Genomic DNA, 15,927 nt, shown 5'->3' with positions numbered 1-15,927 from the left:
GGTTTAAAATGACAGCATCCTCATTGGACTAGCTTTAATAACATCATAGCCTAACCACTACAGAGGCAGGCGCAGACGTCATGCTGTCAGCGTGGGAACACAGCAGTGGTCATGCCAGAAACTGCTGAGCAGGAAGGATGCTTTTCCCAATAGCAGCCTTGTGGCGAAAAAAGGCGGAGTGGACAGCATTGCCACTTGGAGCAAGAAAAGGAGGGTATGATGCATACACTGTTGGGAAAGACCCTGGGTACAGTGGCATTTAGAGTGGCTAAAAACACCCAAGTTGCTCCCTCTCCTTGTATACATGTGCCTTGCTGCCATTTTCTGTTGTATTCCCATTTGTGGCTTCTTTTGATAATATTGTCCACTCCTAGAAGAGTAGTATGTAAATGAGAAGAACTGTTGGCCACTGAGATTATTGGAACAGAAGGTATATAGAAACTGGGCAAGGGCCAAAACCCTAACCAGCTCCAGATTTTCTCACACATTATGGGAGCAGAAAGCAGAAGAGGGTACTTGAAGGGAGAAATGTCAGCAATGACTGTCAATCAATCAAAGACTTTGGCAGAGCCAGAGCGGCTTTCCTGTAAATACAGACCAGAATGGAGGAACTTGTTTTGCAAAATACAACCATTATGCTTGTGTTACGCTGTGATCCCCACAACTGTTCGGTGACAAATTGAGCAATCAAAAAAAGGCAGTGAATAAACAGAGTCATTCTTTCCTGCTCTGGTGAAGTCATGCTTACAGACAATATTTACATCCCAGTAGTGGAAAGGCTCATTCATCCCCCAGCCTCTGGCTAAGTCCTTTTGGATGGTAGGCACTGTGTTTACCAAACTCCCTGAGTGTCTATTGACTCTACACACACTTAAACAATCTCTCTGGCCCTCCCTGAGAATGGGAAACAGACTCTTACACTGGCATCGCCATACACCAGCAATGATATGTGTATGTGTGTATGTGTCTTAGGGGGGCACGGTAACCTGGCTTTGTTTTGCCTTGTATCGGTGGGGCCTGTGGACTCAGCAGGTGCTCTAATTACCAGCTCTCTGCGCGCCCCCCCACCCCCCAAAGGGAACAGCCTCCGAGCCGCCATCGGCTTTGATGTGGCCCAGATACACCACACATGTGGGACATGAGCTCACTTAACGAACGCAGACGCTCCGCAAATGAACAGCCGCAGCATGGTACTGCAATTTGATATTGGTATTTTCGGTAGGTGGTAAGACAGAGAGAGAGAAAGTAGGAGGGTGAGAAGAGTGAGATGGGGAAGGGAAGAGAAAGAACAAAATAAAAAAAAAAGTTGGCATCTAACCCTTTTCCTCTCCTCTTTTGTGAAGCTGCCAGTTCTAACCAGTCGGATGTTTTATCTTGGCCCACAGTGTGCCCGGACGGCTTTTACGGTCTTGACTGTGGCCAGATGTGCGAGTGCAGGAACGGTGCCCGCTGCCACCACATCACAGGAGCCTGCCTATGCACCGCCGGCTGGGCAGGACCACACTGCATTCTGGGTAATGGAAGCCACATCATTAAAACGGGGTGTGAGGGAGGCCCTCGCTGCAGCCCATCACGACATCCTCTCCTTAAACACAACTGCAATGTGTTTGTGAACAATTATCTCTATAATGAGACATTGCCAATTACTTTTTTTAGGGATGGGTAAGGGTGGAGAAAGGAGGGCGGACAAGAGTGCCCTCTGGCATAGATGTTTAATTGAGGTCTATTCTGGATAAATGCACCCACGTGTTTATAGAGATGAACATCGGGAGAAGGAGAGCACAACTTGGAAGGCTCTTTTAGTAGGCTAACCCATCAGTGTTCTCATGCTAAGGTTTCCTGAGCATTTCATGCCGTTGTTTTAATGAATCCAGTGAAATGCCCACTAAAGTTCAGAGTCTGTCATTCTGAAGTCTTATTCAAGGCTCTCCTCTTTGCCACAGCCATTTTGTGGTCCTGACTACCAGAGCCAGAGTCAGCAGAAAGCCACTAGCATGACTTAATGATGCATCTCTGTCATTAGCTGGTTTCCCCCTCTCTTTGACTCAAATGTCATCGTACACATTGATCATTAGGGAGAAGTTCACAATATGTGCGCCGAAAACCAAAATGCCCCAAAAAATGTCCGTGCCTTTAGTCTTCTAGTCTCACACATCTGCAGTGGATGGAGCTGCAGTGCATTACGAGATCATACTGAATGTGTGTTGTGTGTGTGTGTTTGTTTGTGGTGTGCATGCGTGTGTATTATATGTGGTACGATATCATGTGTTCGTGTGTCTGCTTGTGTGCCGTGGGTTGTGTGTTTGGGCAGAATGCCCAGAGGGTCGTTTTGGGGAGCGGTGCAGTCAGACCTGTGAGTGTCAGAACGGTGCCAGGTGTGACCACGTCAGCGGGCGATGCAGCTGCACGGCCGGGTGGACGGGAATCAGCTGCCAACTGTGTGAGTAGCTCATCACTCCGTCCCATACCATTAGAACAAGAATCCTATGACATTCCTATTGGTACTTTCTTAAGCGTACCAGTCAAATGACTGTTTTAGAAGGTGGAGATTATTAGAAATGCCCTTTCAAGCCCTTGCAAGCCTGCATGCATGCTCACTCACATGCACACTAAAGCACATGCACAAATCTGTGCAAACACACATAGACACAATTTTCTATATATTCATAGATTACACTCTCTTCAAGTCTAAGTTTAGAGTCTTGCTATGAAACTGCACCTATTCACAAGTTACAATTCTGTTCAGCTTTCGGGCGTCCTTTTGGCGGGAAAATGACAAAAAATAATCTTAAAAAAGGAATTCTATTTAGTTGCTCATCTCTATGTATGTTATTTCCTCCCCTCGTTACCACAAATCATATTTTGAGTATTTTGCCCTGCAGCAGATATCCCACAATTCAATTAATGAAATGTTATTGCACATGGATATTAGACATGGCTAGTGGATAATGAGATGGATATGGATATCTATTTTTCCACATAACATTTATAATAATCAGTGTCACATCAATACCCATAATCTAACACTTTTATGGCTCTTCTTTTGTATAATGCTTCATCTTAATGTGAATTCACATCCATTTACTCTTAACTATTACTTTTGTTGTATGTGTGTTCAGCCTGTCCTGCAGGACGATACGGGGAGCACTGTTCCCAGCAATGTCTGTGCCAAAATGGAGGCTTATGTGACGGGGTAACTGGCCAGTGCTCCTGCCCCCATGGCTGGACTGGAGCCGCCTGTGAGTTAGGTGAGTCCTACTTCCTCTGTTAATAACCTTTTCTGGGTTTCTGAGGAAAATCAAGCCTAAAATGTAACTTTGATCTGAGGCGTCCTTTCCCTCTCTCCTAGAGTGTGAGGAGGGGCGTTATGGAGAGAACTGCAGCCAGACCTGCAGCTGTGCCAATGGAGGGAGATGTGACAGAGTGACAGGAAGATGTATCTGTGCACCTGGCTGGACGGGAGAGCGCTGTCAGACAGGTGACTTAAGGAATGTTACATCAGCACTTACGGTGTAACAGTATAAGTACATAAAATGTACTGTAGAGTATTAGTTTGTTTTTAGCAATTTAAAGTAACTTAAGTAATTTTAAAGCAACTTAAACTTGATTACCATATTAAACACTATGTAATTAGGAATCTATTTTTTGTGTATCCCACTGAGTAGGGACATACTGTACTTTTCCTAATATTTCTGCTTATGAGTAAAAGTGCATCAAACATAAAACATCGACGTAGCTCTGTCAACTTACCCTTGGTAAATAAAGGTTAAAGAAAAAAGAGAAAAAAGGAAAAAGATGAACATTACACAATGCAATGCATTGCAGGTAAAACATTTTTTTGACTCTGATGTTACATGCTGAGCACAAATGCCTGTGTGTTTTGGCTACAGCCTGTCCTAAGGGACACCATGGCGAGGGCTGTGAGCAGAGGTGTGACTGTGTCCATAGTGCGAGCTGCCATCATGTGACGGGCCGCTGTGAGTGTGAGCCAGGCTGGAGGGGAGCCAGGTGCGACAAACGTGAGTGCGGACAGGACTGAGGAAATTGCAACTGCTAACACCCGTCATAGTCATGGTCTGAGGATGAATAAGTAGGGATTGGTGAATGCCGGACTTTTGGAACAAATACTCATGAAAATTTTTCGGGAGAAAAATGGCTGTGAAAAGTGATTGTGTTTCTTTGCATTTATTTAGCATTTGAAGAAAAATTGTGATGACAGGTTTGATGATTTCTTTGTATTTGAACAAAAAAAAAAAAAATCATCTTTGGAAATGTGCCAAGGCTGATATAAGGTCAAAATTAAAATGTATGCAAATATCAGTCACTAATATTTGAGCTCTTCTCTATCTGTCTGGCCATGGCATAATATTACTGCCATCATATGTACCTACAATATGATCATCGTTTGATAAGAGGTTATTTTTGTGATAGACAACATTTCACAGGATGTTAGTTAATGATATGCAATGCACTCCCAGCCTGCCTCCCAGGGTCCTACGGTGCTTCCTGCACCCAGCGGTGTGGATGCCAGGCTGGGGTGTCCTGTCACCATGGGACAGGGAGATGTGGCTGTCCTGCTGGACTCACCGGGAACGGCTGCGAGAAGAGTAAGAGTGAAGAGACAATCTATTCTCTATTGCCATCTATTCATGATAGAGGAGTGAGATCCAGATCTTGACAAAATAGTAGTTCAATACACCAACATAAAGACTTTCCCCAGGGAGATTGGCACTGTAATGGTGTAGGGGGGGTGTCACTTTTGTCAATGTTCATGTTAAATGAATATATGGGTCCTTCATATTTTTGATTGAAGTGGAAGACACAATCTTGTGCAGTTTCAGGGTTAGGGGTTAACTGGCCATTGAGAAGGGCTTGGCATATGGCTAATATCCCTGTCATGCTTTTCAAACCATTGGTCTGCCATATGTGCCTTGTTTAGGGACGCTGTCATCCTGGAAGACACCACTCTCATCAAGGAGGAAAGGCATAAAGTGATCACAAAGAATCATTATGTTAATACTAATTAAAATTTCCCTTGTCCTCTTGGGGATGATTACCATTTATGCCATTCCAGGAAATGCGCTCTGCACCAGTACAGCGCCATTCACTGTGGCAGGACTGTATGCTAATGTTTCATTATTTAGACCATACCCTTTAGGTCTGTGTAAGAGCAGCTTCGCTACTCAACCCTTCACCACTCTCTTTCTACCCTCGGCCCCCCCTCTCTCCTCACACACTCCCCAGACATCTGATAAATGTTACACACCGGTTGCCAAGTAAAACAGAAGGCATTGTTTTTGTCTCCTCGGCGGCGGATAAGGGCTTTTGGAAGGCAGACATGCATAATGACAGCGCCGTAATTGCCTCTTTAGTCTGGAGTTCTTTCTTATCTGTCCCCCACGCTGCCTACTGCTGCCTGGCTGAGTAGCTAAGTGCTGCGGTCTCACCAGAAAACATGTTTGGTTCACAGATTTATCTTGCTCGCTATGACTGATTGTTCGTCTGTGGACTGCATTCATTACTGTGACGAGCATGTGTGTATGTATACAGAAAGTGTGTGTGAAAGAATGTCTGTGTGTGTGGTGTCTCTGTCTGTCTGTGTGTGTGTGTGTGTGTGTGTGTGTGTGTGTGTGTGTGTGTGTGTATGGACACCAGGGAAAGTTCTCTGCAATATGGGTGTTGTGACCAGTCAATACTGAATGTCCCAATATATCCTGAGAGTAGTTTGAGGAAGGATGAAGGGAAATGACATTCCTTTCTGTTAACACAATCTACTAAATGCATCCATGTTTAAGGCCCTATCTAAAATTATCTCCCCACAATGTAAAGATTTAACACAGTGTTGGAGATGTGGTTTAATTTTGAGTGAGAAAGCTGTTAATATCCAGTAAGGATTTGTAATTTGTTACAGCTGGACATGAGTTGAGAATAAAATAATTTTGTTACAACTGTCTGAAAATATTTCCAAATGCTTGTTTTCCATGTGAAAGTTGTACTTCAAGTCCATTCCATTGGTGTCCATTGTATTCTCATGAAGTTTGGTGCAATTTTTACCATATTTCCATAAATACTGCTCATTGGCTGCGTAGGTTTGGAGTTAATTACAAACACCTGCGCTTTGATTACCAAAACCTGTTGTTTGATAATAAACACATGGAATTTGCTACCGTGATCTAATCCTGTTAATATAACCATAATTGATGTATTCAAATAAATCCTGAATTTGGGCTTTAGCTCTACTTTTTAGGGAAACTGATTTTCCAGGAAAACAGCAATTTTACTGCACATAATTCCTCTTGTTAAATTTGAACAAATGGCCCCACTGCAACGTGTATGTGACATGTCTCTGGTTGTGTTTCCTGTAGCCTGTCCGTCTGGCATGTATGGGCAGAACTGCAGCCAGCTGTGCCAGTGTTCAGGAGACCAGGAGCAGTGCCACCCTGTGACTGGGAAATGTACCTGCCTACCTGGTTACTATGGGGCCCGCTGTGAGTTACGTAAGTATACTGTTGATTTACTGCTGTCAGTGTGGACTAGCATGAAGCATATGTGTAGACTCTACACTGTAGAGCAACAGAGAGGTAGGGCTAAGTGGGATAAACAGGCCAACATGGTACACAGTTGGCCCCACTTGAAGATTCCTATCCAAATCATATATTCTTAGATCATTTGTAAACAAAACCTAAACATCAAGTTCATATTTGTGTTAGCCTGTCATGATGCTAGCTCTGTTGGCAGTCAGTTGTCTGTAAAATGGTAAGTATTTATAACTTTGAAATTCCACTAAGCATAAGGAGGAACATAGGAACTAGTTCTGCGAGCCAGTTAGCCATATCCTGCAAGTACCTGAATTGCCCATGTGGATTTATACAGTAGTAACATTATATTACTTTTGGCAATTGTCAAAATGATGATAACGGAATCAAAGCATGATGTTTTTGACCTCTGCCATTCATCTGATCTAAAATTAGAGATAAAATACTGCAACATCATCATAACAACACTTACCTTCCCTCATCTCTCTTTCCTCCTCATCACTATAATCTGTCTCCAGGATGTCGAACGGGGACTTATGGGCCAAACTGCAAGTCAAGATGCAGCTGTATTAATGGCGGTCGCTGTGACTTCAGGACTGGGGCTTGCCAGTGTCCAGCTGGTTTCTTTGGCGCTGACTGCAGCTTGGGTGAGTCAACAAACAGACAAACTTACACCTGTTTGCATTGCAGAGAGAAAAGAATCAGGTGTTTCTGTGTGCCTTTCTTATTTGGAGTTAGTGTTTTAGGGATAGTGGGCATTCCATCCTCCTTGTTTTATACATGGAAACAGCCAGTCATCTATTAATCACCCCTGAATCATCCCACAAGGCCTATGGAGTGAAGATATTTATCTAGATGAACTGCTACGACAGGCTATCCATTTGTTTTACTGGGTGTGTGAGTGAAGCCATGTTTATTTCCATAGGTTGTCCGACTGGGCACCATGGGAAGGACTGTGCCCTGCTGTGCTCCTGTGGAGAGGGAGGACAGTGCCACCCAGTAACTGGAAGGTGTATCTGCGCCCCTGGTAGGATGGGACTGTCCTGCCAACAAGGTAAGGGCCAAGTCCAAACTGACCACCGAAATAAAACTCCATTCCATCCATTTATCAGCAATATGACCCATCCATACTTTCTATATGGATACAAGCAAGTTACAGAACGCACCAACATATTGCAGCATGAGTGCACCGCACACAGACATATGCCTCAACTTTCACTGAAATAGTCACAATTAGCAGCAGATGTACGAAACATTCACAATAGCGCATGCAATTAACTAGGCCTACCACATACAGCAATTTAAATAAAATTAAACCAATCTTAACTCTTCCTCACTGCTTGAAGCCGTCAGAGCGGCGTTTTTCGGCTGAATGAAACACGCAGTCCTTCCACTCATACCTGAATTTTCTTAAGTCCTTCTCCTATGGCCCGCCTATAGTGCATGGCATAGACTTGATGTCAAGTTAGTGTAAATACCTCATATGACCATCAGTCTTATCAAAGTCTGATATATAAGCAACAATTTGCAGCAATTAGGATGTGAAATTTGATCATCAGTAAGGATGGAGATTGGAAAATGGGTTGAATTAATGAAAAACTACTATTAGAGATAATTATAGTATTGGGTGAAAATGTTGACCTTGCTATCATGGCCTTCAAGGCTGTGATACATTCAACACAGCCTGACGTATTCCAGTAGACAATAAGTTTAAAATTGAATGGGTATTTCTCTGGGAAGGAAGAAATTACTGTCTAACCAGTACAAGAGGTGATGTATTGTCCAATGATGACTCAAACAGGTATCACAGGGTTTATACAGGCTTTGGATTGAGTTGAATTGATTTAACCTTCTACCCTTCTATTCATACAGTATACACAGTATACATAGAGTTAACAGTTGACATACATCAATAGGAACCATTGGCCTTAATGAGTTCATCAGAGATGGAAGGCGTAACTGGCAAGTGGGAAACAACCAGGAAAATTAGGGTGTATTTTCAACATCTTTTCGCTGTATATTTAAGTAACAAATTCTCCATTTCCTCAGTGTGAGGGGCTCTAATGATCAGAGAACTGTTTTCCTGGGGAACAGAGGCAAAGTTGGGCTTTCCTAATCTCTCTTTATCAGCAGTTCCACTGGATTGCAAACGGGAGTTTCCATCGCTGCCTGCGCTAAATGCTCTCTTCTTGAGCGGCCCACATGGCTGTGGACATGCCACCTCTTATGTTCCTCTTGTTGAATGTTTACAGAGACCTATAAGTAGCTCGTTCTCCGTGTTCCGTGTCGCTGGATTTGGCAAAGAAGCAAATAAATAAACAGGGAAATCAAAGACGATTTGCTTATTGTTTTCCCAATCTAAATTACCCAGAGAAACATGATTATTCTTTTATATCAGGGCCAAATTAGACGACTTTGCCATCTCACTAATGAACTGTTGCTTAAATAAACTTGAATGTGGTTAGTGCAATTTTTGTGTGTGTGTGTGTGTGTGTGTGTGTGTGTGTGTGTGTGTGCACGCTTGTGTATCTGTGTGTTACAGTCTTTGGTGTGGCTGCTTAGTCGAGCAGAGAGGCCTGTAATGCTTGTCTTGCTCTGATGTTCTCTGAATCCCTACTGTTTCTATAGCATGTCCACGGGGCCGCCACGGCCTGCAGTGCAGAAGCACATGCAGCTGTCAGAACGGGGGGCAGTGTGACCCCATCAACGGGTCCTGCAAGTGTGGGCTGGGCTGGACCGGATCGCGCTGTGACATAGGTACAAGTTGAGGGGCAGTAGACCTAACATAAAATAAACAGAACTGAACAGAACCATGTTGTCTACATGGGAAATCAAAAACCTAACAAATGTCCCAGGATTTCTCTTGGCTACTCTGCTACACTAGCACAATTCTGCTGATAAATCATTATTTCTCAGAAATTACAACTGTATTTATAGCCCAGTTCATGGTGCATGTGTGTGTGTGTATATTTAGCCTGTTTACAGGGGAAGTACGGGCCTGACTGTGCTCTAGACTGTCCGTGCCACAACGATGGAACCTGTGACCGTTTTATTGGCATGTGCAGCTGCACCGCTGGATACTACGGCCACTCCTGTCAACACAGTATGCCAACATAAAGATCTAACAGAAATAAACTTGTTGATAAGCTTACCACTGGCCTCACTGACACTTTTTAACAGCTGTCTTTGCATCAGATGTCATTTTTCTTCCCACTTCATCAAAAAACTGTGACTTGAATGTAACTTGAATCAACAAAGGAAACATTTTCTGAAGAAGCTTGAAATCAGTAACCTCAACCTAAATTCAGCGTCTTGTGTCTCTCACAGGATGCCCATCTGGGTTTTTTGGAATTAACTGTGCCCATCCATGTGACTGTAAGGTTGGGCAGACATGTGACCATGTGACAGGCCACTGTGTGTGTCCGCCAGGCTACCATGGGTCACAGTGCCAGAGACGTGAGTATTGACCAGTCATTTCAACTGACATACTTTCAGTTACTTTTTAGCATTGTCTTTGAGCTGCCAGGAGGGAAAAATGGGCAAAGGAAAATAACTGAATCCATTTCAAATAGAACTGCATGTTTGACAAAAGGGGATATGCCCCAGACTGCATCCTCCAAGTACTTCCTCAGTGCAGTGAAGGATAATTGTGAAAAGAGAAACGCTCCAGGAAACCATAAGCAAAGGGATCAAGCCCATGTAGTCACAAGCCAGTGCACATTAATATCCTGAGCCACCTGGATGCCCAGCTGCAATAGTACATGGGCAGATATGAGCATGCATGAATAAGAGATTTAAAAAAAAAACATGTGTATAGAGTGAATGGGAGTGTGTGTTGGCCCATCTCAGTGAGCAGGCAGACAGGCGGGCTAGTGGGTCGGTTGGCAGGCGGGCAGGCAGGCAGGCTGGTTATTTGATGAGAGACAGGTGCTTCCTGGCTGCTTAATGCATTCCTGTTGCATCCCCGTGCCCTCCTGCCTGCTCGGGGGCTCTCGGCCACAGTGTGAGCGCCTAAATGGCCACTTCAGTCCCAGCAGGAGATATGACTGAGCATTGCAGAGCAGCTGTAATGCAGCCACAGGCTCCAGAGGCAGACCTGGCTGTATCTGTGTGTGCGCTTGAGCTTGTGGGTGTGTTGTGTGGGTGTGTGTGCATGCATGTGTTTGCTTATAAATGTGTTCATGTGCTTGTGTGTCTGTGTAAGTGTGTGCATGTTTGGGTGTGTGTGCTTGTGTGTGGACTGTATGTGTGTGTGTGTATGTGTGCTTGTATGTGTGTGTGTTCTTGCATTTTTACACTTCTGAGGACCAAATGAAGAAAATCATCTGAACAGATCATCCAAAGTGAGGACATTTTGTGCATCCTCACATCTTATCCCTATTTTAGGATTTGGGTTACAATTAGAATTAAGATTAGGTTTAGGTTAAGGTAAGGGTTAAAGGTTAGGGTTAGTGAATGAATATAGTCTATGATTGTAGCCAATGACAAGTATAGAAATACAACTGTGTGCATGTGTGTCTGTGTGTGTGTGTGTGGTTCTCAGGATGTGAGGCTGGCAGGTTTGGACTGGGCTGTGGACAGTCATGTGACTGTGCTGGTGACGCCCTGTGTGACGCAGCCACAGGCCGCTGCCTCTGCCCCCCGGGCAGGACAGGAGAGAGGTGTGAAAAAGGTAAAGTTCACTTTTCTCATCCTGCCCAACAATTTCAGAACAAAAAAACAACAATCTTGTCAAAGAGGCGATAAGCCATCGTCCACCATACCGTGACTAAATAGTTTGTTTTGGTATCTTTTCCACTAAAGACAATATGCATTATTACCTTGATTTTTCTTTTCTTGAATGTAAGTGTATACATCCTATCTCGGGCATGAAAACTAGCTGTCACTGCGATGGAAGCTAATTGGGGATACTATTTATATAATAAATGACATTTCATTATAAACACTGCATTTGGCTTTTTATGAAGGTGTATTTTCCTACTACAAATGATGATTTGTTAATCTTTAAGTATGTATGCTGTTACTGTTGTAGTTTGTAGTCTCTGAACATAAACATGGACCATAGCACAAGATAACCCACTGGTATTTCTATCAGTTTCTATTCCTGCTAGAATTAAAAAGTTGTGAATTAATACCATTTTACTGTTTATTGACAGTCAACATAACCAAATTATGTAAAAGCCAACATGGCTAACATCTGGACAGGCCAACAAAAATGCAAACTAGATGTTAAGATTTTATTGCAGACAGTCTAAAAATGCCCTGTCTATCCGTGTGTATCAATCATGCAGAAATTCTTCTTTCCTTTTTATTTATCTCTCCCCCCCTCCTCTCTCTCTCTCTCTCTCTCTTCCCTCCTCTCTCTCCCCCCCCCCCCTCTCTCTCTCAGACTGTGGTGGAGAGCGTTTTGGCCCTGGCTGCTCCCTGCCATGCCAGTGTTCCCAGAGGGCCCAGTGTGACGGGCGTAGCGGGCGATGCCTCTGCCCGTTCACCTGGCTGGGCCCCACCTGCACTGAAGGTAAACCTAAACTCCCATTACCACACACACACACACACACACACACACACAGTCACACAGGACTAAGGCTGTTAAGCTAAAACAGCATGGACACACACACACAAACACACACCCACACATATACACACACTCCCACCCAAGGTCGTGGGCTGTAAAGCTGAACCAGCTTTAGTGAAATACTGTGTCAGTAAGTGTGAGAGGCTGAGCCCCATCGCTCTGTGTGTCTCCCTGTCTCCCTCAATAGCTGCTCCTGTCTCCTGACAGTTATTTTAATCTGCACCCAGCGTGGAGCCAGGCTTGAGGCTGTCTTCGTTTTCCCCCCTCAAAGCCAAGCTCACGGGGGACTACGTACCAGTTACTTCTCTTCCAAAAACCCCAGAACATTTGCTTTTCATTTTCAAATAGTGCTGATGTCTTCTTGCTTTTTTTTTTTTTTTCCTTTTCAGCGCTACTAGAGCAGATCCCAGCACCACTGAACTCCTCTCTGTCCCAGCGAAGGAGAAGAGCAGGCATCAAAAACACATAACCCAGGTAGAGGCCCAAACTCCTGACTGGACGTTCAAGCACAGGGCCTGGTTCCCTAAAGCGTTGCCATACTGAGATCACCTTGCAAAACAAGTCAGGTGATTAATATGCTTTTGTGAAACAGGGCCCAGTACTTCACCTGGAACCTGGTGCTCTTGATCAACCAGTGGACCTGGCATGTAAGGGAGCCTTGGAAGGACAATCAACTCTAAACACACACCAGATTGTCTATGTGTCCGGGGATAAGGTCCACACAAGCTGCTTAGCAATACACACCAAAATACATGCATCACCTTTGTAACCATTGCTTGTTGAGATCTGTTCATTTTCTCTCAGATTATTTACATTACTGTCATTTAGCTGCTGCTCTTACCCAGAGCAACTCACAGTGAATGAGCAGTTAAGAGTTCAGTTTCTTGCTCAAGGGCAGTTAGTTGGATAAGACGCCTCACTCTGCTACCATGAGTACACACACATTTGGAACCCAACCCCAGCCCTGGCAGTGTTAGTGGCACGCTCTACTCATCGATGATCACACCCACAACAGAAATTGTGTTTCCTCTGAAACATGTGCCTTTTACAAACAAAGAAACTTTGGAAATTAGATTTTAATGACTTGATGGTTAACATAATAGAATGCATGCATATTTCCGGTGATAGCTGAATGTATACAAAATAGGTTAAGAAATATGTGGGTGACGCATTGACTTTTGTTGTATATAAGGTCATCTTTGCTCCTTTGAAAAATTCTGGACAAAGATGATTGTAGCACGATTGTAGCATGATGCTTTTCAGAAACCAGGCCCAGTTGAGATCCATGCATGCAGGGACCTGGAGAGGGGCGTGCTGCATAGATATGGCTCAATATAAGGACCATATTGTTGAAGCAGAAGATTTTTTTGATGTACTTAATCCAGATTCACAAAGGAATACACAGAGGAAAACAAAATCAGATTTGTGAATGACTGTCGTTTCAATATTCTGATGGACAAGTTAAATAACATACAAATGCATTGAAATACTGCTAAAATGAAAGTTAAAATACAGATTTGTGTGTTAAATCCAATCTCATATGCCATGCAAACATTGTTTGCATCCTCACCAAACCATTTTACGTTGTTCAATACCATCACAATGACTACTCAGACCACTGAAATGGCTTTGTCTCAGTCACATTGATATACTTTGCCTTTTTTATGCTCATATCATGTACAGTGAGAATTTTGTCACTAACTGTTTTCTTATGTGTGTTTTTGTTTGCTTGCTCAGAAAATGTTGAGATAGTTAGATGTTTGTTGGTTTTGAAATGTTTGGTTTTGGTTTTGAAACATTACTGGGGGCAGTTTCCCAAAAGAATACCACTAAGATCATCGTTGTCGGATGGCTTACAGATGATCACACACACAGCTACACAGCTTCTTCAGCGTTGTGTAGCTGTGAGCCTCAGACTCAGATTTCATCTTCACTGAGATCTTACAAAAAATGTTCTTACTGTTCATATAATAAAAATGACTGTGTAGATATTTTCCATCAATAAATTATTTCCATCAATTGCCCAATAGATTTGAGTGGATATGAACAAGCTTCATTTGCCTGCATTACAAACGTTACAAACTTTTTGCAGTGCAGTGTGCTGGTCGCAAAATACTGTAGGCAAATCCTGCATGTCTGGCACCTCTTTCAGATGTGTGCACATGAAGACAGCAGCCGGTATAGAGTTGGGAACTTTGCCATGTTAAGTTTATAATTTTTATAAATGATGGCATAGATGTTGACATATATTTCTATAGTACTTGTGTACATGTCTAAGATCTTTCTATAATAGAGGCCTTTTTTTACTACAAGGTAAGATTACAAGTCCCATACCACTACTGCTATCATTTACCACACATGTAGATTTGATGTAAATAAGGGTGTTTGTTTTTTATGCAAAAATTGTATTTGTATTGTATCTCAGGTCAATACCAATTATATCACTCATAACCTACTGTACTCACTGCCTGATGGCATGCCTGTGTCAATGGTGCTATTTTGATACATTTTGTTTGTATAGGTTTGATAAATTCCATTTTTACTGTATGTTCCTGTTGTCTTTTTTCCTAACCATAATGTTTGTGGCTGTGTTTGGACAATAACAAAGCAAACAACATCTGATTCTAACCATACGACCCATATGACCCAAGTCTGATCATATAATTGCAGACTAACCATGCAGGATAATCATCAACAAAAAAAAAACATTTCTGGGTTACATATCTGGGTTTTTAAACATCATTTTTTTGTTCCTGTGTAAATCCAGCCTACAAAACTTGAAGTGTGTGCTTTGAAAGCGGTGTTGCATGGTATTGGGTCCTGTGATCCCTGAGAGGGGAGGTGGTGGAAGGAGGGGGGGTAGCAGCGAGGTGTGGAGGTGTAAGAAGAAGGGGGAGAGAGGTTCCAGCTGTCACAGAGAGCTATGGGGGTTGAATGTGTGTGTGTGTGGTTGGGTACCGCCAGGGAGCCCAGGCCCCTCTCTCATCAGCCAGTGGAGGGTCAAGCATTGAGGCCATGGCTACCTCCCTGACACCTGTCTAAAGTGGGTGGGTGGGGCACCTGAGCGTAACAGCAGTGTGTATGGGTAGTGATTGGGGAAGGTGTGTGCATGTGAGACTGTGTGTATGTGCCTCCCTGGTTGTTCTTGTGTGTGTGGGGGGTGTTAGAGAGAGAATGCCGTCCCTGAGGCATTTTTCAAGTGCAGTGGAGCATTTTCTCCACTATGGGCCAAAGGCGGCAGTGGTCCGGCGGTGGCGGTGCAGGTGCCTGGACCCAGTGTGGCCCCAGCCGCCACAGAGCCGGCATCCCCAGGGTGAGTGATGGGTGAACGGGCCCGCCAGCGGAGGACGGAGCCCCCCCCCCGGTGAGGCTGATGGATGGGGGGCCGCTCCGGCTCGCCCCGTGTTGTGACAAGCAGCAGATGTTCTCCAATAATGTTTATCAGCCAGGCCTTCATCTTCAGATGACACACACCTGTTTCCAGTCAAACAGGCCCGGAGAGGCCATCCATCCACTGAGCTCTGGGTGGCCAGCGCACTGCCGCTCCAGCCTTCCACACATAACACACTGTACCACAGCAGAGAGCAGCACCACAGACCTGGCAAACCAAACACACCTAAATGGTAAGATCATCTTAAAGATGTAGCTCTCACGGAAGCCAAACCCGTATGGTCACTGTGCTACTGCAATGCTGCTGATGCTCCACCTCCAGGAGGATTTGTCAAATCCTGCAGTACTAATGCTGGATAGATGTGTGGTAAGGGGAGCTTATAAAATATCTACCACTGTAAAGGTGTCCTGCAATTTAACAAAGAT

General features: G+C 43.9%; 1 protein-coding gene across 1 annotated transcript in view; it reads left to right on the top strand.

Annotated features, from left to right (window-relative positions):
• egfem1 (EGF-like and EMI domain containing 1) overlaps positions 1 to 14,552 on the top strand; it is a 70,228-nt gene extending 55,676 nt beyond the window's left edge. Inside the window, 15 exon segments of the mRNA XM_071530104.1 lie at positions 1,386 to 1,514; positions 2,312 to 2,440; positions 3,120 to 3,248; positions 3,350 to 3,478; positions 3,891 to 4,019; positions 4,479 to 4,607; positions 6,366 to 6,497; positions 7,055 to 7,183; positions 7,462 to 7,590; positions 9,165 to 9,293; positions 9,511 to 9,639; positions 9,864 to 9,992; positions 11,080 to 11,208; positions 11,926 to 12,054; positions 12,501 to 14,552. Coding sequence (XP_071386205.1) covers positions 1,386 to 1,514; positions 2,312 to 2,440; positions 3,120 to 3,248; positions 3,350 to 3,478; positions 3,891 to 4,019; positions 4,479 to 4,607; positions 6,366 to 6,497; positions 7,055 to 7,183; positions 7,462 to 7,590; positions 9,165 to 9,293; positions 9,511 to 9,639; positions 9,864 to 9,992; positions 11,080 to 11,208; positions 11,926 to 12,054; positions 12,501 to 12,580 — 1,889 coding nt within the window. The 3' untranslated portion in view covers positions 12,581 to 14,552.
• The last annotated feature ends 1,375 nt before the right edge of the window (positions 14,553 to 15,927 follow it).

Source organism: Centroberyx affinis, unplaced genomic scaffold (genome assembly GCF_046629955.1).
Source record: "Centroberyx affinis isolate AG114_WGS23_722 - 3 ecotype Tasmania unplaced genomic scaffold, CSIRO-AGI_Caff_v1 ptg001882l_1, whole genome shotgun sequence".
NCBI classification, from domain to species: domain Eukaryota; kingdom Metazoa; phylum Chordata; class Actinopteri; order Beryciformes; family Berycidae; genus Centroberyx; species Centroberyx affinis.
This window is presented reverse-complemented; position numbering and strand designations above follow the sequence as displayed.